The sequence below is a fragment of the Dromiciops gliroides genome, chromosome 1 (assembly GCF_019393635.1).
Source record: "Dromiciops gliroides isolate mDroGli1 chromosome 1, mDroGli1.pri, whole genome shotgun sequence".
In the NCBI taxonomy this organism is placed as follows: Eukaryota; Metazoa; Chordata; class Mammalia; order Microbiotheria; family Microbiotheriidae; genus Dromiciops; species Dromiciops gliroides.
Window position 1 is genome coordinate 248211350 of NC_057861.1, and position 21828 is coordinate 248233177.

At 35.6% G+C, this 21828-nt stretch overlaps 1 protein-coding gene across 2 annotated transcripts in view; it reads right to left on the bottom strand.

Moving 5' to 3' along the window:
* Positions 1 to 21828, bottom strand: part of LOC122755242 (desmocollin-2-like) — an 84975-nt gene that overhangs the window by 47929 nt on the left and 15218 nt on the right. For both annotated transcript variants that reach the window (XM_044003962.1, XM_044004815.1), the window contains exons 3-9: positions 21544 to 21743; positions 17827 to 17946; positions 17288 to 17443; positions 13537 to 13681; positions 10908 to 11074; positions 5186 to 5320; positions 4499 to 4684 (exon numbers count right to left, since the gene is read on the bottom strand). In XM_044003962.1, the coding sequence (XP_043859897.1) occupies positions 4499 to 4684; positions 5186 to 5320; positions 10908 to 11074; positions 13537 to 13681; positions 17288 to 17443; positions 17827 to 17946; positions 21544 to 21743 (1109 nt within the window). The remainder of the gene's footprint in view (positions 1 to 4498; positions 4685 to 5185; positions 5321 to 10907; positions 11075 to 13536; positions 13682 to 17287; positions 17444 to 17826; positions 17947 to 21543; positions 21744 to 21828) is intronic.

Sequence of the window (21828 nt, forward strand, 5' to 3'; positions counted from 1 at the left end):
TGTTTCCCAGACCTTGCTTCTAACCCCTCCCCCTATTCATCCCTTGCCCCTGAGCATCTCCCATTCATACTATATATATTTTATGTGCATATGACTGCTAGGATTTTTTTCTCATCCAATAGAATAAGACCTCTTTGAGGTCAAGGACAGTTTTGGGTTTAGGGGAGCATGTTGGGGGGGGGGTTGACTTTCTCTGAGCCCTACATAGAGTGTGAGGTACCTAGTAAATACTTAATAAATGTTTGCTGGCTGATTGTATCCAGACTCCCTTTTCTTTCATCTCCTCAACTCCTTCCCAAGATAGTTAAACATTCAAGGAAGAGTAGGAATTGGGGATGCACCAATATACTAAAGCCAAAGGTCAGAAGAAGAAGAGAATAATAGGAGTAGTAGTTGGTGTAGTTTCTTGTCTAGTGGTAATTGAGGCAATTATTTGTCAACCTGACAACAATAGAGAAACCTATTGTCTTTCTGGGGTATGTATCCATAACATAACAAGGAACATTTCACAACTTATCAAAAACACATGAGGGGCAGCTAGGTGGCACAGTGGATAGAGCGCCAGCCCTGGAATCAGGAGTGCCTGAGTTCAAATCCAGCCTCAGACACTTAACACTTACTAGCTGTGTGACCCTGGGCAAGTCACTTAACCCCAATTGCCTCACTAAAAAAAAACCAAACACACACACACACACACACACACACACACACACACACAATAGCTACCTACTTCTGCATATTCACATAGGCCCAAAAGACACTTCAAAAACAAACCTAAAAAAGTATTGTCAGCAATTGTGAAGTCTTGCGTAAGAAACTGAAGACTAGAAGAAACACAGGTTGTACTTTTCTTACTGTTGTCCATTGAAAGAAAGGGAGTCAGCTGAGAAAAACCAATTTGGAAAGAGAATGGTTGGCTAAGAAGGCCATATCTGAGAATGGGATTTTTATTTCTGGACCGTGACTTATTATCAATGCAGAGATGACAATTTGCTGACCAGCCACAGAATACATCTGATAAGTTTTGTCTAATAATATTTCTAATAATATTTACCAGGTATCTTCCCAATCAAATCAAAAGGGTTTTAAAATAAAAGGGATGGAAGATGAAGATACTCTCTCTCTCTCTCTCTCTCTCTCTCTCTCTTTCTATATATATATATATATATATATATGTGTGTGTGTGTGTGTGTGTGTGTGTGTATACATATACACACACATAAATACATATACATATATACAGAGAGAGAGAGAGAGAGATCCCCCCAAGTTAGATAGTATAGAGAGTTAGATAGTACATACAGGATATCCACAAAGGAAAAAGAACAATAACTGAGACATCCAGAAATTCACAGGAGAAAAATTCAAAGAAAAGGCACTAGCACTAAAATCCATGGCCTCAAATGTCTATATGCAAATACCCAAAGTTTAAGAAACAAAAAGAATTAAAGGTTTTAACTGGAAACCAAATTTGACTTCAAAGACACCATTAGGAGTTGCAGGGATAAAACCTACAAAGAGGATCATAGCTATTTCAAAAGAAAAAGGGTAGGTAAAAAGGGAAATGAGGTAGCATTGTATATTAATTAGATGAGAAAATCTAGGAACCAAAGAAGGGGAGCATGATGGAAAGCATTTGGCTAAGGAGGGAGATCAAAAGTGTACAGAAGATGGATATAAGGCCAGATAACAGAGGATTAATGTAAAAGCATGGCAAGAGTCCCATAAAATGTGTCAGGAGAGCTAACGTTCAGAATGAGCTGATGTTGGCAAGGGAACCTGAAGAACAAATTATTTAATAGATAGTTGGTGAGTATCTAGAAAAGAAGCAGTGAGTACAAAGAGCCAACATGGCTTCATCAACTTGTCCTCATTTCTTTTTTTGACAGGATTATTAAACTAGTAGATAAGAATACCTTGGATATAGTTTGCAGATATTTTTAGCAAATCTTTAAATAAAATGTCTCATTGTTGTTGTGGAGAAGATGGAAAGATGTAGATTAGATACAATATAATTAGATGTGTTCAGAATTGGTTGAATGGGTGGATTCAAAGAAGAGTTGTTATTGATTCAATGTCTACATGGTAAGTCTCCAGTGGAGTCCCCCACTGGGATCTGTGCTTGGCCCTAGGCTATTTAGAATTTTTACTAATGACCTGAATAAAAGTATAGATGGCATATTTATCAACTGTGCACATGGGAGGAATAGTTAATACATCCCGTGACAGGATCCAAAAGGTTCAGAACAGACAGAGAATTTTGACCAAGTCTTATAAAATAATAGAATTCAACAGAAATAACTGGAAAGTCTTACAACTGGGTACCCAAAAAAATCAATTTCATAAATATAGATATGCCTAGAAAGCAGTTGTTCTAAAAAAGATCTAGGAATTTTGAGTCATCAGTGTGATGTTACAAAAACAACAACAAAAAAGCTAATACAATCTTGGGCTACTTTGAGAGAGGCACAGTTTCCAGGAAAAGGAAGTGAAAGTCCCATTGCATTCTTCCCTAATCAAATCCCATCTGGAGTACTGCATTTAGTTGTTAAGCACCACAGTTTATAAAGGACATTAAGGATGTCTAAGGAGAAACTAGGATGATATAAATCTCTGAGTCTATGTCACATGAGGATCAGCTGAAAGAAACAGGAGTGTTTAGTCTGGAGAAGTAAAGATTCAAAGGGAAAGGGGGGAGGGGAAATGATAACAGTTTTTAAATATTTACAGAGTAGTCATGTGGTTGAGGGATTAGACTTGTTCTGTTTGTTCTGACAGGACAGAATGAAAAGGAGAGCATGGTGTAGAGGCAAATTTATACTTAATGTCAGGGGAAAACTTCCTATCAATTAGCGCTGTCTAAAAGTGGGAGGGGCTGCCTGAAAGGGAGTGAGTACCCCTTCCTCAGAGATCTTCAAGCAGAGGCTGGATATGTTATAATGGCAATCCCTTTCAGGTTTCGACTGCACTAGATGGCTGCTCAATTCATATGATTCCGGAATTTACTTAAAGTATGACAAAATTTAAGGAGTTATACAGAAATATTTGGTTCCAAACTTTGCCCACGAAGTATGTTTGTGAAATGTGATTATCGCTTCCTAAGAGCATGACCTTTCCAATAATTCAAAATCCTCTAAAGATTGAATTCCATCAGACATGAAAAGGTAGAAATAGTCAAGTACCAATGCTTATTTCTGAGATGCTATTGAAAATATAAAGACTAATTCAGAAGTCCACATATTGGTGGGGTTTTTGTTTATGTTTTAAGAATCATTGGGTTTAAAGCAGGGGTTCTTAATAAGAGGGTCATGAACTTGATTGAAAATTACATATTTATTATTTTCACTAACCTCTAAATGAAATTTATCACTTCCCTCAATTATTTAAAAACATTATTCTGAGAAGTATGTAGGAATCACCAGACTGCCAGAGGGGCCCATGTCTGTCTCTCACACACATGCACACATGTACATACACACACACACACACACACACACACACACACACACACACACACACACACCCTTCTTCTTTAAAGGAAGAAGGGACTTAAGAGATCATCTAACACAAATGTCTCATTTTACAGATGAGGAAATTTAGGGTCTTATAGGCCAAGTGACAAACTGAAATTCACATAACTGATCAGAGGTCAGACTAGAACCTGAAACCATGCCCTTTGACTCTAAATTCAATGTTTTTTCTACCGCTATCATCTTGTCTCTCAGATAGCTACATGAGAAAAGGTCATGACACTCCTCAGCAATAAAGGCTGACAGCAATCAAGGGGATACTAACAGCAGATTGGTTGAACCATTACTTCAGGTTGGGATGTCATAGATACTTCTCCTAGAGTCCTTTGGTCAAAACTATGACAGTGTTCTATGAAGTTTTCTGAGACCTAAACAAACTGATATGAGAAACTTTTGACCTGATTGTAAGGATTTTGAACCCATAGCAGTTTGGAATTCCACCAAACTGAAGAAGGGTAAGAAAAAATATGGCTTCCCTTTTACTTTGGAAAAACTTTTCTTCCTGTTTGTAAACCCTCAAAGGGGTCTAAAACTAGAAGCTGACCTGGAAAAGCCTCTGAATATTCTCAGTACTGGAAATGAACTAGAACAGTAAAATCACATTTCTTCAAATAGGTCAATATAACCTTAGCAGATATTCATGGATCCTGGTCCATGCTAAACAAATAGTTGCTAGAACTGGGAAAATGAATGATTCAACTACATCAGCTAATGTTATATTGGCATAGTGATTCTGGCTACAAAGGACTGGAAGTCATTCACGAATTACATTAAGATGATAATTTCCTAAAGATTCATGTACACATAGAACAGAGGAGTGCTTGCATATGAACAAAAAGCATAGATTTTTGCCCTTTATCTAAATATATGTTTTATTCCTGCGTAGGCCAAAGTTCACTTAACTTAATTGAAAATATGACAAGTTTTGGGCTTTCCAAGTTATGATGGGTTTTTTTCTTTTTTCTCACCTTAATAACAGATAAAACGCCTTCATTAGTTTGGGGGTCTGTCACAATCTGAAAATTTTTATTTCCATTGCCCTTTAAAATGGTATAATTAGCTCTCCAATTAGCAGTATTAGGCAAATCCTTATCTTGTACAGCTATTCGAAGAATATCCCTCTTGATTGTATTTTCCTCAATTGATGTTTCATACTGAAATAAATAAATGTCTCATTAGCAATTTCCTTTACAAAGAAAGAAAGCTATGTTAAGGGTAGTGAAAGTTCTCCTCCCTCCCCCAACTCTTAGAGCACTTGATATAATAATTTTCACAGATGTGATTTAAAACAAGGAATTCAAATTGTCATTCAAGGTCATTTTCAAATAATGCATTAAGAGTAAAAATTGGTTTAGTCTATATGACAAAAGAATAAAACCATTATGCTAATCAAAGTAGTTTTCTTATGTATATTAGCCACCTAAGCTTTCTTTAATTTTACTTGGAAGAATTTGAATAAAGATACAACCTATTTTGTAGTTGGTTTTTTTTTTTTCAGGAAGTTAAACATAGTAATTCAGATGACATGATTCATGGTAAAAAACATTGAAATGTTTCAATTAGATGTAAAACATTTTACCTATGACTTTCTCATATACCTGTTTGTTTTTCATATTGAAATGTTTCTCTCATTTTCTGTAAATATAAGCACTTACCTTAGACTTTGTGAAAGTGGGCGCATGGTCATTTGCATCTTTTACTGTAATGATACAAGTTGATGAATTCATCAAACCAAAAAATTGACCATCCATATCTTGTACTTTCATTACCAACTTGTATTTGTCTACTACCTGAAATCAAAAATAAAAATTCAATTGTAGTAGAAGTTATTGATTGTTCATATTCTTAGGTCATTTATCAAATGGGGAACAGGTCTTTTTCTTACAAATATGAATCCATTTCTTATATATCTTGGAAATGAGACAATTATCAAAAAAATTTCTTGTACAAATTTTCCCCTAGTAAATTGTTTCCCTTTTAATCTTGGCTTTATTATATTTGTGTAAAACCTTTTTTAAAATTTTATATATCAAAAGTATACATTTGATCTTTTATGATACTCTCTATACCTTCTTTGGTCATGGATTTTTCTACTCTCCCTAGAACTGATAGACAATTTTTTCCACGTTTCTCTAATTTTTTACTTTGTAACATATCTATGTCACACGTCCATTGGGAGGTTACCTCCATATGAGGTGCAAGGTATTGTTCTAAATTTAATTTCTTCCATACCACTATCCAATTTTCCTAGACGTTTTAGTCAAATAGTGAATCCTTATCTCAGTAGCTGGGGTCTTTGTTTATCAAATAGTAATGTATTAGACATATCTGCTTCTATATCTTATGTACCTAATCTGTTCCACTGATAAATCTCTCTTTCTTATTCATTACAAATTTTTTTTAATGCTTTGTAGTATAATTTGTTCTATGGCAATGATAGGTACTGGTAGGCCCTCTTTGTTCCCATTTCTTTTCATTATTTCTTTGAAGTTCTTGACCTTTTTTTTTCTCCAAATGAATTTAATTATTATTTTTGACTCTAAGTTATAGCTATACACTATTTATCTTTAAAGGAAAATATCATTTATTCTTATTTTTAAAATTAAAAAATAAATTGGGCAGCTAGATGGTGCAGTGGATAGAGCACCGGCCTTGGATTCAGGAGTACCGGAGTTCAAATCCGACCTCAGACACTTAACACTTATTAGCTGTGTGACCCTGGGCAAGTCACTTAACCCCAATTGCCCTACAAAATAAATACATGAATGAATGAATTAATTAATTAATTACAATTGAAAACAAAAAAATGAATAGATAAATAAAAGAAGTTGGTTTTTTCTTTTTTAAGATGAACTCTAAGTCTCTGAAATGTTCTGCCTGTCTCTATACTCTTATCTCTTCAATTAATCCTACAAAACAAATTAGTCTTCCTAAAACATTCAGCACACATACTGGTAAGCAAGAATGATGCCCCAAATTGAATAAGATACAATTCAAACTCTTTAGAGTGGCATTTAAAACTCTCCTTTATCTGAAGACAATCTGCCTTCTACCTCATTTCCTATATATATTCTGCCCTGGCTAGATGCCTACCATTCTCTAAATATAGGGGATTCATTACTGTTCACCACTATAGTTTCTGTTGTTCCTCAGACATGGAATGCCCCCTCCATTCCTCCCATAAAACCCTATTTAGGCCAAATGTCAGGGCTTAGCTTTCCATAAAAGTTGTCTGAACCCTAATAGTGGCTTCTCCAGCTCTCCAGATTATACAGATCTGAGGCAAGCAGGAATGACTAAACCAGAGTCATATTGCTAGTAAGTGTCTGAGACCAGATTTGAACTCAGGAACGTGAGTCTTCCTGACTGCAGGCCCTGTACTTTATCCACTGTGCTACCTAGATGCCCAGAATTACTAAACTATACATTTCTTCAATATATAATCAAATACTACAACAAAATGAGAAGTATATGTAAAGTACCTTACAAACCTCATGTGCTATATAATACAAAATAATAATGTACTAGCATAATTATTATTGAAAAAGTTATTGTGTTTCTAATAATCTACTGCCTTATCATTCACTATTATTCACCCCTTTGCAATCAAGTTTCTATGCCTTTTCAAATTTTTTTATTGCAAGTCATCAAAAACATCACAAAACTGAAAATAAAGTAGATGCCCATACATTAAGGAATGGCTAAACAAATTATGGTATTTCAATATAATGGAATATTATTATGTCATAAGAAATAATGGGGCAGCTATATGCCACAGTAGATAGAAAGCCAGGTCTGGAGTCAGGAAGACTCACCTTCTTAAGCTGAAATCCAGCCTCAGATACTTACTAGCTGTGTGATCCTGGACAAATCACTTAACCCTATTTGCCTCAGTTCCTCATCTGTAGAATGAGCTAGAGAAGGAAATAGCAAACCATACCAGTATCTTTGCTAAGAAAACCCCAAATGGGGTCAGAAAGAGTTTGACATAACTGAAAAACAACTGGACAGCAACAGCATAAAAAATGATGAGTGTAATGATTACAGAGAAACATGGAATGGTTTGCACAGACTGATGTAAGTAAGCACAACCAAGAAAAGAATATACACAATGACTTCAACAATTTAAATGGAAAGAAAGCACCACAAAACAATAAAATGCATATGTTGCAAAATTATAAGAAAATAAGCATTGGGGGCAGCTAGGTGGCACAGTGGATCGAGAGCCAGCCCTGGATTCAGGAGGACCTCAGTCCAAATCCGGCTCAGACACTTGACACTTACTAGCTGTGTGACCCTGGGCAAGTCACTTAACCCTCATTTCCCTGAAAGAAAAAAAGAAAGAAAGAAAGAAAAAAGAAAATAAGCATAGCCTCAAAGAAATGAGAAAGACATCCTATCCCTACTCCTTTGCAGAGGCGGAGAAGGTTCATAGGTATGAAACATTGCATATATTTTCAGATTTTTTTTTTATATATTGATTGGCTTTGCTAATTATTGTCTCTTCCTCTTTTTCTTTAAAAATTATTCTTTGTTGGGCAGCTGGGTGGTACAGTGGATAGAGCACTAGCCCTGGATTCAGGAGGACCCGAGTTCAAATCATCTCAGACACATGACATGTACTAGCTGTGTGACCCTGGGCAAGTCACTTAACCCCAACTGCCTCACCAAAAAATAAATAAATAAATAATATTCTTTGTTTATAAGATAGCTCTCTGAAAGAGGAGAATAGGAGTAATAATAGAGAAGAAATTTAGATCCACAGAAACAAAAAAAAATCAATAAAATTTTATTTAAAAATAAAATTTAAAAGTTACAAAAAGGCCTTTTACTAGAACTCAAGCACCTTACCTTTGTGATGAAATAATGGGATTTAGCAGATACTTAAAGACCCACCTGGAGAACTTTAAGTATCTGTTACTGTCATACTAGATAGAGAATTCATGTATAAGATAATGTGTTTACTTGCTAAAAGATTATGTAATAATGTCTAATATTATCAGTCATTTACATTCATATATCATTTACATGTCATTGTGACTATGTACATTGTGGGTATGGTTTGGAATTATTGTATATATTACAAGTACATCATCTTAATCAAGACTGATTAAATCAAGTGAGAGTGATTGACTGCTGATTAAGCCTACTTCAAGTTAATTGGATTGTATCAAGTTAATTGGATTGTGATCATACCTGGCTATCCCTTAAGAAGGTGTAATTCTCAGAAACTAGACTGTGAACTCAACTTGAGAACACCTTCAAAGACAATGGATTTGGATGATGCCAACCAATAACCTTGAAGCAGTGTGTAAGGACCGCCTCTGTTCCAGATCTATAAATAAGCTTCCAAAAACAGCTTGAGAAGGAGTAGCCTTTTTTTTTACCGGCTTATACCAGAGATGAAAAGATCAAGTGAGGATTTTTTGAGGATGGGGGAAACATGGGTATGTTTGTAGGTGGTAGGGAAGCAACCACTAGATAGGTGAATAGGATCAGATCTCTGACCAGCAACAAGACTTAGTGGTTTACATTCCCTCCTTTATATAATAGAGAGTTGAGGTAGTTATGCAATCTATAACACTTCTTACCACCATGTGTCTGGATCAAAGCCAAATTTAGTAACGTGTTTATGTCACCTGAAAATGTTATGGAAAGGTTATCATACCACATCTCATGGTTTCGAGACATCCAGTAGGCCATAGGTGGATGGATTCTGACTATGCCATCAGACTTAGTGAAAGAAAAAGAAAACTTTTAGAAGGGAGAGAGGAAGAAACTGGACTGTGTCCAGCAATTGTGGTCTATATAGTTGCCATCATAATTCCAAACCATACCCACAATGTACATAGTCACAATGACATGTAAATGATATATGAATGTAAATGACTGATAATATTAGACATTATTACATAATCTTTTAGCAAGTAAACACATTATCTTATACATGAATTCTCTATCTAGTATGACAGTAACAGATACTTAAAGTTCTCCAGGTGGGTCTTTAAGTATCTGCTAAATCCCATTATTTCATCACACCTTTATGGTTGTTCCTGTAAGCTATTCCCCTATCCTCCTCCTTGTTCTCTATAATATTCCTCTGATGATATTTGGTTGCTGTGTTTTATACCATTATCCAGATTATAACCCACCAAAACCCTCAGATCCTTTTCAAATACTTGTCTAACTATTATTTCCCCATATTATAAAGTTATAATCAAAATGTAGAATTGTTATATTTATCTTTTTTATTTATTTATTGAATTTTGGGGGGGGGTTTGTTATATTTATCTTGATTAAACTACATCTTTCTTTACTTAGCCCAATTCAAGGCTATCCATCAGGCTGGGTTTTTTTGGAGGGTGGGCTGGGGAAATCCTGACTTATTCAATGTGTTAACTAGTTCTCCCAATGGTATATTATCTACAAATATGGTGGGCACTCTTCTCTCATATGAGAAAGCTTAATTGGAAGAGATGGGAAAAGAGAGAATGTTATTTATCACCATCATCATCTTTTCTTTCTCTACAGAGATCCTTACTCTCTAAAGAGATGACATTATTCTTTCTATCCATGACAATATCAAGACATTGTAATATGAAGCTAGGGTCCAATTTATCATTGATTGAATTATTACTTTTGATTTTGATCACTTTTAATTTAGAAAAATGTCTATTGTAATTTAAGGGCCGAGCAGCAAACATACATGCATACGTACATAAATACATATAAAAAATAAGTAGATGACACCCTTATATTAAAAGATGCTACATATTTTCTGAATTCTACTTTCAAGATGAACAATCAGTACATGTTCATCCATCATCCACACTAACTCCTTCAGTCCCTTTCATGACCAAGAGCATGTTTTTCAAGCCAATTTGTGGATCTTAAGGGTTTGGACTGGTTTGGGCTATAGCCAGACATCAAGCAAAGCAAACTGACCTGGATTAAGATTTGACCCATAACCATGGCTTCCGTTTCAATTGAACCCATGAAAAGATAACCTATTAATCCACTAGAAAAATCAAAATAACATTTTCAAGAATGCTTTTAATGAGCCAGCCCCACTCTTCTTGGTCCTTATTACTTTGCCCTGTTTTTCTGTCCTTTGGTAACTAACCCCCCCCCAAATATAATATTCCTTTTTCTTAATAGTGCGTCTCACACAATTAAAATACAGTAATAAAATAACCAATTCAAATAACATCATAAAATATATCCTTTCACTGCAATGTCTTTTACATGATCTGACTCTTGGCTAGCACTGTTCCCCCCACATTTCAGCAAAAAGGCATTTCTCTAAATTGGAATAATTTTTATAATACTTTTTGGTGAAATTTGATGCTGCAATTAGGTGTTATGCTTAGAAGTTACCTCTCTGTCCAACTGAGGTGATATCATGGTGATCACACCTGAAACAGGATGCACTGAAAATAATTTAGGAGATGGTGGCTGTTGTTCCGTAATGGAGTACTTCAGACGAGTATGCATTGTATCAGGTTCATCTCTATCTGTGGCAGATACCTTTCCCACTATGGTGCCTACGTATTTGAGGGGGAAAAAAACAAAAATAATCCTTTTCAGTCTCCACAAAAATATAACATTATACCACTCATCTGTATGGTTTTTTTTTGTTTGTTTGTTTTGGTTTTTGGTTTTGGTTTTTGTGGGGCAATGAGGGTTAAGTGACCTGCCCAGGGTCACACAGCTAGTAAGTGTCAAGTGTCTGAGGCCAGATTTGAACTCAGGTCCTCCTGAATACAGGGAAGGTGCTTTATCCACTTCGCCACCTAGCTGCCCCCTATCTGTATGGTTTTACCTCAAATAAGGTAGCTCCAATGAGTATTAATTTGCCTTAACACTGTTCAAGTGTTATAGACAAACCACACCATAAATTGTCAAAATCTCGCTGTAATAACATTGGATAGATTATTTATTATTTCTACAGAATCTACTCTTCCTAAATAGTACTTAACATAACATTAAGTTTTCATGGAACTAATTCATGCTGTTAGGGAGGGTAGATCTATACGTGGCAATATTAGCAAAAATCTGTTAAATAATTCTGAAGAGAAATAACTTTAAACATTTTGATAGTATTTTCCTAAATATGAATAGGAAGTGGATCTGTAATTTAATAGGCCTAGTGAACTCCCAGATCAGGAAACTCCCTCGACCTATGTAGGTTGATACTTTCACTTCAAGTTATAGTATTATAGAATTGTAATTACAGAGAGCTTAAGTGACTTACCCAAAGTCACATGGTCACCATGTGCTTAAGACAAAACTAAAGCTTAGGTGTTACTGGCCACAAGGTCAATTATCTATGCCATGATGCAAATTTTCACAAATGATTTAAGATTTTTTTAAAGCCATCAATTATCAGTTAGCAACTATGTATTAAGCAATCACAGTGCATTCTATTTTATTCATAGTTCAAACTATTATACAATTAATTTTCAAAACTCTGTGTCAGGGAATGACTTGTAACGATTAGAGTAATGCCACCTCCTGGAGAGTTACTGTAGGGAAAGCTCTACCATGAGGAGAAGGAGGCATCTGAGGGCAAGCCATGCAGCTTTTCTTTGGCATCAGGAAGTGACATTTGCTCTTGGGTACTGTCTATCAAAGCTACCAGCCAATTATCTTGGAGCTGTGTGTGCACATGTTGATGGGATGTTCCCAGTTTCACAAGAGGCTTGTGGGATGAAGAAGGGGTATTTTTTTTTTTCTTTTGCCAGGACTCTCATGGAGAGCGGAGCTGGAGACATTAGCTCCCTGAGATAGACAGCTGAATCTAGGCCTTTTCTCTCTCTCTTCACCAAATTCTTATCCTCCTTAATAAATGCTTAAAAGTCTAAACTCTTGCTAAAGCTTCTAATTTAATGGCGACCACTCATTAGATATTTTAGACAGTATAGCTAGAATTTTAGCCCCTTACAGACTTCAATTGAATTATATAATAGTCTTCAGAAATTCAAAATAATAGGAAGACTGTATACATCCAAGAGAATACATATTCTCTCTTATTAATAAGTTTGGCAGATCTTTTTATGGTAGCAAAGAACTGGAAATTGAGGGGATATCCATCAATTAGGGAAAAGCTGAATAAATTGTGGTTTATGATTGTGATGTATTATTACTGAGCTATAAGAAATAACAAACAGGATGGTTTCAGAAAAACCTGGGAAATCTTATATGAACTGATGCAAAGTAAAGTGAGCAGAACCAAGAGAACACTGTACACAGTAACAATAATATTGTGATGATGAACTGTGACTTAAGTACTCTAAGTCAATGATCCATGACAATTCCAAAGGACTCATAATGACAGGTGCTATCCACCTCCAGATAGAGAACTGATAAACTGAGTGCAGATTGAAGTATATATTTTTCACTTTTTCTTGCTTTCTTGCAAGATGGCTAATATAGAAGTGGTTTTCATGACTTCACATGCATAATGGGCATCATATCATTTGCCTTCTCAATGGGTGGATGAGGGACTAGAGGATGAAGAGAATTTGGAACTCAAAATAAATAAGTGTTAGAAAAGTTTAAAAACAATTAATGAGTTTGTACGTTTATAATGGGCTTAGCAGGAAGAGTATATTTTCTTCAAAGCAATATTTTGATAAATTGGGGTAATACAACATAAAGAATGGCTAAAATAGATATTTTGGGTTTTGCTTTACTCACTGATTTATATCAATTTGATTTAACCTGATCATCTCATTTCTCTTTTGCAGCGGCTAGTAAACACTAGCAGCGACAAAAACAACAAAATGAAAGAAGCAAGGAATCTGTTTAAAGCAGAAGTTGTATGGTCAAGATTAAATAACTGATAGCTGCCCAAGGAAAGAATTCCTTTATAGGAGGCTTCCATTGAATGCCAAACACATGATTTAATGCTATACCAAATTAATATGAAATTTGATCACTTAAAAGTAATATTTAAACAATACTCAGAGCAAATGATGTAAATTATTATTAATGATATGCTTACCAACTCTACTGCCTTCAAGAACCTCAAAATTATAAACTGTCTCTGTGAACATTGGGTAGTTGTCATTTTCATCTTCAACTTTGATAGTAAGTGGTAAAGGAGAGTCTGAATAGTATCCATCTGGAGTAGATGCATAGGCTACTAACTAAAAAAAAGAGAACATAAGTATTTTATTAAAATAAGATAACAAACCAAATTTTGAGATATTGTCCTCACTTTCCTTTCTAAATCTTTTCTATCACCACAATAAAGCACAACTAGCAGAACACAAAATTGGAAGTGGCATTCTATCAACCACAATAAGAGATATCAGGCTTTTTTTAGAAAGTGTTGCACTTCAAATGTAAACTAGAAATGCAGAGGGGGTAAGCCAGGGGCCAACTAGGTCTGTCCTAGTAGAATGAAGAATGGCATTTGAGTTCAGGAACTCTATTGCTATTCTAAGCTCTGCCCATACTCAGCTATGTTGTGCTGGGTAGGCCAATGAAACACTTGAATTCTCCAGCTATATTTCCTATTAGTTCATTTATATAATGGACCCTGAAATCTTTGTGATAGAAACAAATTTGCAAATAAAACATATTTTTTGAAATTGGGGAAAAAAGTAGAAATAACAAAGAGAATAAACACATAACTAAAAAAAAAGAAAACAGTTTTCTGTGTTTTGCAGAGTTATTTAGTAATGTAGACATTGACCCTGTTTTATCTCATGACAGGTTTAGCAAAACCAAAGTGGAAAAGACATGGATATTTATAACACAAATTGACAGCCATGTACAGATAGTGGAACAGGAAATATTTTACTGTAAGGAAACTTCTCAACCAATCAGAATTTCCTATCCCCAAAGCAGCGAGAGCAACTAAGTTTATTAGCTGGAGATGACAGGAGAGGAAGACAATATACAAAGGTATAGGTCAAGTAGTTTCTACATTAAGAACAATAAACATAAAACTTTGCTTTAATATATTGCAACAAATTATACATCCATCTAGAATGAAGCCAAGAAGGGGAAAGAATACAAAAGAAAGAGGGAAAGAAGGAAAAGAACATGAGAAGGAAAGACAATATCATATAGAGATTCCCATTAAAGACTCCTATATTCCCTACAGAGATTCCCAGTCTCTACAATCCCACCCAATGGAGACTCCCAAGTATTACTTTTAGTTCTAGTAAATTGTCCTGGGTAGGTCAATTCTTCTGATTTGGCTTACATATCCTTCCCCAAACAATTGCCAAAACAACCCCCACAAACTTATTCAAAACCCTCATTACTTGGCTGCCTGCTCTGTTAAAACAACCCCAAAACTTCTTCCTCCAATAGACCATGTCACCTCTAACTCTGAGACTTTTGCAAAGAAATTAAGAGATTAACCTCACTGATTCTCTAGATAACTTCCTCCCTTTAATGTATTCAAAGAAATTCTTCTTTTATTTTTTGGAGAGAAAAAAGTCTTTGCAACTAGTATGTACCTGACATGACACAGTTCAGAGACTTCCTTTTAGTTACCATATTACCTAAAAAAACTTCAAAGGATCAACAACAGCAACAAAAAAAGAGATCAAACTCAGCCTGGCATTTAAGTGCCCACACAATGTTGGCTCAAAGCTTCCTTCCCAGGTTTATATTTTTATATGGTTGCTATGTTCCAGTCAAACTGGATGACAAACTGGCAAATTGCTGTTTGCCGAATTTAAACAAGTCTCCAACATCTATACTTTTGCTTACTCCGTCACTCGTGATTAGAATAGTTTTCCATATCCCCCAGTTGAAATTCTTTCTATGGTTAAAAGCTAAAGAAGAGGGGGTGGCTAGGTGGCGCAGTGGATAAAGCACCAGCCCTGGATTCAGGAGTACCTGAGTTCAAATCCGGTCTCAGACACTTGACATGTACTAGCTGTGTGACCCTGGGCAAGTCACTTAACCCCCATTGCCCCGTGTAAAAAAAAAAAAAGCTAAAGAAGACATTTCCTGCATGAAGCCTTCCTTTCTTCCCCTTACCCCAAAACTTATTTACATTCTACTCTGAATTTTACTCTGTATTATAGTTATATCCCTTCCCTATCTCTCCAAATAGATTTTAAGTTTCTCGGTTGCAACATTAATATCAAATTTTATTCTTATATCTACAGTGCCTAGGGAAATGCCTTGTCCATAAGTGCTTAATTAAAATTGGTTCAATTATTGAATTTCTGTTGTTGCAAAATACCTTTTTCCACACAATAAGTTCTTTAACTTTTACAATTAGCCAGACTGTTTTATTTTACTTGGAGAATTTGGTCTTTTTGATTCTCAGTTTATGTTAAAAGCTATTAAAGTGTATTTCGTTATTATTTTTCATGCTATTTTTCCAATAGGTATTTTAATTACCTCCATTTTAAATTCTTAACTTTTTCTCTAATATTCACTATAACTGAGTAGTACATATCTTACATTTTACCATTCCAATAAGGATATTTGATGTATTTTTCCATTATATAACTGATAGCTTCAAAATTAAAAGATTCTCCTTGCTGGAGTACCACCACCATTTCATGATTTTTTAATAAAGGACAAGTAGTACCGATATTGCTACTCAAGTTCAAGTTGTGTTGCCGTTTTACAACTAGAGAAATTCTCCTTGATGTTTGAGAAAATTTCCTAACAAGTAGGCTGCTTCAGGAGTTAGTGGGTTCCCTTTTACTGAAAGGTTTTCTAGGATGAATGCCCACTTGAAGAGTATGTTATTGAGGAGTTGCTTGAGTTGAACTAGATTCCTTCCAACTCAGAGACTTTGAAATAAATTCATTTTGTAATAGGAGAATAAGGATAGGAAACAAAAATTCCATTTTTAAAGCTATCAAAGGCTAGATCAAATGAATTCTTAGTTTTTATACAGACACTAAAAGATAGCAAAATTACTCAAATTTTAACTTTTTTTGGTCAAAATTTAGTCTGCTCATCAAGGTCTCATAGCAACTTATGATAAATAAACATTTAGTAGCCTAACAAAACTGAAACTTAAACACCTCTGATTCTAGTTTTAGAAACAAGTTTATTGGGTAAGCCTTAAAGTACCAGCACCTCACAAGATGAAGAGTGAGGAAACTAAACTGAAATCTCTGTCAAAGACCTTACTTTCTGTTTATCATAAGTACAATTTTCTTCAGCCTCCCTCTTCATTTTGTCTTTAGAGTTCTACATAGATTCTTTTCCAATTCTTTAAGCACTCTTGTTGCCCTTCTTGGGGCTTTTTTCCAAATATTACTCAGATTGATAATTCCATATCACCACTTGTTCTACAGAAAATAAAAGAAAATGTAGTCCTAGACACAACTCTTTTCAGTCACATACACATTAACTTCTCAATTTAAAAATGGTAGAATTATAGCTTCAAAGATATAAAGGAGGTCCCTGGGTCTAACTCCTTCATTTTACAGCTGAGGAAATTAAGGCCTAACACTGTGACATATTTTTTTCTAGGTTACATGAAAATTAAGTTATAGAATTTGGAATTAAACCCATGTCCTTTGATTCTAAATAGACTTAGTTCTTTTGACTAAACTATATGGCCTCACTGGAGTTGAGGCAAGTGACAGCAAGTACCAATTTCTGAGAGAAATACTTTACATGAACATTAAAACTAACTGAGAGCATAACATATCAAAAGGCTAGCCACACCGAGAACCAAAAAAAAAAAAAAAGTGAGTATGAATAATGAGCAACAAACAGGATGATCCATAAATAACCTCATTAATAATTTAAACTCATACCTCAAAAGACTCATATGTCTCACGATCTACAGGACCATTACAAAATAAATTTCCAGTATCTTTCTCTATGTAAAATAAATTGAGAGGTTTTTGGTCAACTCCAGGCCCGCTGATGGAGTAGTAAACAGTGTATTTCTGGGCTGAATCAGATTGAACCTATGCAGAAAATAAATAATATATTTTTAAAAGTCAGAATTTAATGATAAATTAAATTTTAAAATATATTTTGAACATATGTCTACATGCTTATGGCATGGGAAAAGATGATTCCAAAAATGTAATAAATACATATAAGTATGTTCAATGTATAAAGCATGGCAACAGAAACAAGAAGACAATTAAGGAATTAGCACTGGATCAAAAAACAGAAATAGAACACATGAAATATAACTCCCAAAGTGGTGAAGCCTTGTTAAAAATAATAAATGTATCTAGATTCATTTTTAAATATCTAAGCTGAACAGCTACTGAGAATGAAAGCTTCATAAGCCAAAGGGTGTGTGAGTGCGCATGTGTGTATACATATATTTAAACTCTACCTGTTGAAGAAACAAGGGGAAAGGGCCTAGGGAGTTCTCTTGCATCGAACATGGAATAGGAGCCCATCTTCTCTTGGCCCGCCTGAGAATTGTTTCTTTAAGGTCTCCTTTGTTCAATGTCTAGATTTAGAAGAAAAAGAAAAAAACAATGACATTTGGCTTCCTAGGCATCCAAACATCCATAATCCCAAGCCCTCAAATAATTAGGATTAAAATAGAAATGAAATATTGGGATATTAAAGAATTTAAAGTTAGTCTTTTTTTTAAAAAATTGACTAACACCATCACCAAAGAGTGGCTTACAAAAACTCATCATCTTAATCCTCATCACAGCAGTCATCTCCCTGTAATAACCTGCATGGAAACATGGAAGAGCTAGATGTAAAACTGTAAAGGTGGAAAGGACTTGTTAACTGAGACTGTCATTTTTACAATATCTTGGGTTTCAGAATTCTTAATTAAAATTCCCCAACTGGAATAGGATTTGAAAACTATGTAAGGAAAAATAAATTGTACTTCCTGGTGACCTCTCAAGATGAAAATTACCTTTAGTCCTACAGAATTTGGAGTCAATATGTAAACTATAATATTCATATCTTATACTTGAAGTATTTTTTAATACTTTTTTTTCCTTGAGTTAGAATCTGAAATAAAAGAAAACCACCTTTTACCCATAGAACTAAAATATAGTCAGCTCTTTTTCCTCTTTTTTTCCAGGGCAACAGGCTTTCCTTGAGTAACAGGTTAAAGAAGATACAAACTCTATGTGAAGATAAGATTTGTACTCTAATTGGTGCTTCTCTTACTATAAAATAGGAATATAATCATTTTAAATTCTTTTAGTTTATCTTGTTGTGGTAAAAAGTTTTAACAGTCGGTTAGATAATGGAGAGATGCCAGGTTTTTTTTAGGACCACCCTTTTGGGGAGGAGACCAACAGCATGAGCTACGCACACCAGTCCGCCTGCGACGCACACCAGATTGCCTGCTGAGCACTCGACTTCCGGGGTGCGAGCTGAAAAAGCAAGGAGAAAACGGAAGTGGGGCCTTTTTCCTGCTCCGCTGGTCTCCTGGCTGCGCTGCACAGACAGACGCGGACTGGAGTTTGACTCGGCCTGGCTCTCGGTTAACAGCACGCGCTTGACTTGGTCTCTCTCCCCAAAGGTGGCCTTCGGCTTTTGGTGAGTTTTATACGGAATATAGACTAAGCCTAGACTTAAGACGATTTGTATTGTATTTCTACTTTCCTATCCTTCTAATCAACATCACCTTGTGACTACCATACAATAAAAGCTCTATCTAGAAAGAAGCTTCTTCCATTTACTAGTCTGGGAGATAAATTAAGGGAAAGGTTAAGTAGGGTAGATTTATGATCTAATATCCAATTTTAATCTCACATTGTGTAGATAAGGAAGTTGTCATCCTTCTTTGCATTTATCACATTATGTTGTTCAATATACTTAGTTGTATAGATGACTTATCACTCTGACCAACTTCCTTGAGAACAGGTTTAGCAGAACAATGGGTCTAGGGTGACACCGAAACCTAGGATGTCTCTCGTAGGGGTGCAGAAGTCAAGACTGAGTTAGTCCTAGAAGACAATGTAATGACACTCTAAGGTACAACCTGTTTCCTATGACTTTCTGTGCCTTGTTATGTAATGGATCTCGTTTTTAAAGGCTTCACAAGAAGCTGGTCTCCAAAAATGATAAGCCATATTGTAAACAAAAGTTATATGATAAAAACTCATGGCAGCAAGAATAATACCAGATCAGGGGCATCTAGGTGGCACAGTGGATTCAGGAGGACTTGAGTTCAAATCCACCCTCAGACACTTGACACTTACTAGCTGTGTGACACTGGGCAAGTCAATTAACCCTCATTGCCCCGCTCCCCCCAAAAGAATAATACCAGATCAAGACAACAAGTATTTATTAAGCACCTATAATGTATCATGAACTAAGTGCTAGGGATACAAAGAAAGGTTTGAAAAACGGGTCCTCCTCTCAAGCAGCCCACAATCTAATGGGGGAGACAACATGTAAACAACTGTGTATAAAGAAAATATATACTGGAAAACTTGGAGGCAATTTCAGAGTGAACTCCTTACCCTTAAGGGGCACCAGGAAAGATTCATTGTGGAAGATGGAATTTTAACAAAGTTTTGAAGGAAGCCACAAAGCCAAGAGGCAAAAAGAAGGAGAGAGAGAATTTCAGGACAGCCATTGAAAATACCTTCATTTAGGTGATGGAGTGTTGTGTTTGAGGAATGGCAAGAAGGCCAAAGTCACTAGGTCTTGGAGGAGGTGGAGGAAAGTAAGGTGTAAAAAGACTGTAAAAGTGGGGGGCAGCTAGGTGGTACAATGGATAAATCACTGGCCCTGGATTCAGAAGGACCTGAGTTCAAATCCAGCCTCACACACTTGACACTTATTAGCTGTATGACCCTGGGCAAGTCACTTAACCCTCATTGCCCCACGCAAAAAAAAAAAAAAAACCCAAAAAAAAAAGATTGTAAAAATAAGAGAAAACAGCTTATGAAGGGCTTTAAACGTCAAACAAAGGATTTTTATGATCATGGAGGGAATAAGGAACCACTAGAAATTACTGGGGGTGGGGGGCAGTATGTGCAATGACATGACCAGACCTGCACTTCTAGTGTCAGCAGAAAGAAGGAGGTATACACTGGAGATACTGTGAAGGTAGAATCAATAGAACTTTTTTTTTTTTTTTGGTGAGGCAACTGGGGTTAAGTGACTTGCCCAGGGTCACACAGCTCATAAGTGTCAAGTGTCTGAGGCCGGATTTGAACTCAGGCCCTCCTGACTCCAGGGCCAGTGCTCTATCCACTGTACCACCTAGCTGTCCCGAATCAATAGAACTTTACAACAGAATGGATATGGAGAGGAGGGGAGGGGAGGAGAGGAGAGGAACGGCAGAAAGAATGGAATTGGGTATAAAACCTAGATTGTGAGTCTGAGGCCTGGGAGGACAGTAGTATCCTTCACAATAATAAGGGAGTTAGGAAGAAGAGATTTTGCAGAAAAGATAATGAGTTCAGTTGGAACCCCAGAGTTTAAGATGTATACAAGATATCCAACTTAAGAAATCAAGAGACAGCGGGAGATTTAAGACTAAGGGTCAGCAGAGAGAGAAGCTAGATAAATAGATTTAAGAATCATTTGCACAGATATGATACTTGAATCCATGGGAACTGATGAGATCACCAAGTGAATTAGTATAGAGGGAGAAGAGATGAGGGCCCAGGACATAGCTATAACAGCAGACTTTCCCACTGCATCACATAATGAGGTATGTGGTAATATATGGTGACCAAGGACACATCAGCAAAGAGACTAGCCAGGTGGAATCATAACGAAGTTTTAATACCCTCAATCGGAAATCATCTTTGATGATGCTTTTCTGAGCAATGTCCCTCTGGTTTTATAGTTCCTAACTGGATCAAATTATCTAAGTGAGTGAAAATTTCTGAGTTTTCCCACTATTTTTCCTCCTACTCATGTATCACCCAAAGTTTCACTCCCTGTTTTAACTGCCACACTACTTTTTCAATTCACAATTTGTGTCTAAGAAGATGCTTAGATCTTATCACCATGTTAAATGTGAGATTTTATAATAAAGTCAAAGTAAAAAAAAAATGAAGCAATAGTAGGACCTCTTAATTATCCTTCAGTTTGTATTAGGTTTTTATAATACCTTCATTTGATATTCCAATGCAACATTTATATCCTTCTGTTTCTCTTCCTGAGTATTCACAAGGGATATGATAAAAGTTCTCTTCCCCGGAGACAATAAAATTGTATTTGTGGAATATACTGAACCATCTTCTAAAATTCCAAAGTCAGTATCACTTGAATGAATAAGGTTTGCAGACTTCAAGCATTCTTCCAGATTAACTGTATGGAAAAAAAAGTCATGATAATATGAAAATAAAAACAAATTTCTACAGAAATCCAAGTTACTTTGCAAAGATGGATAAAC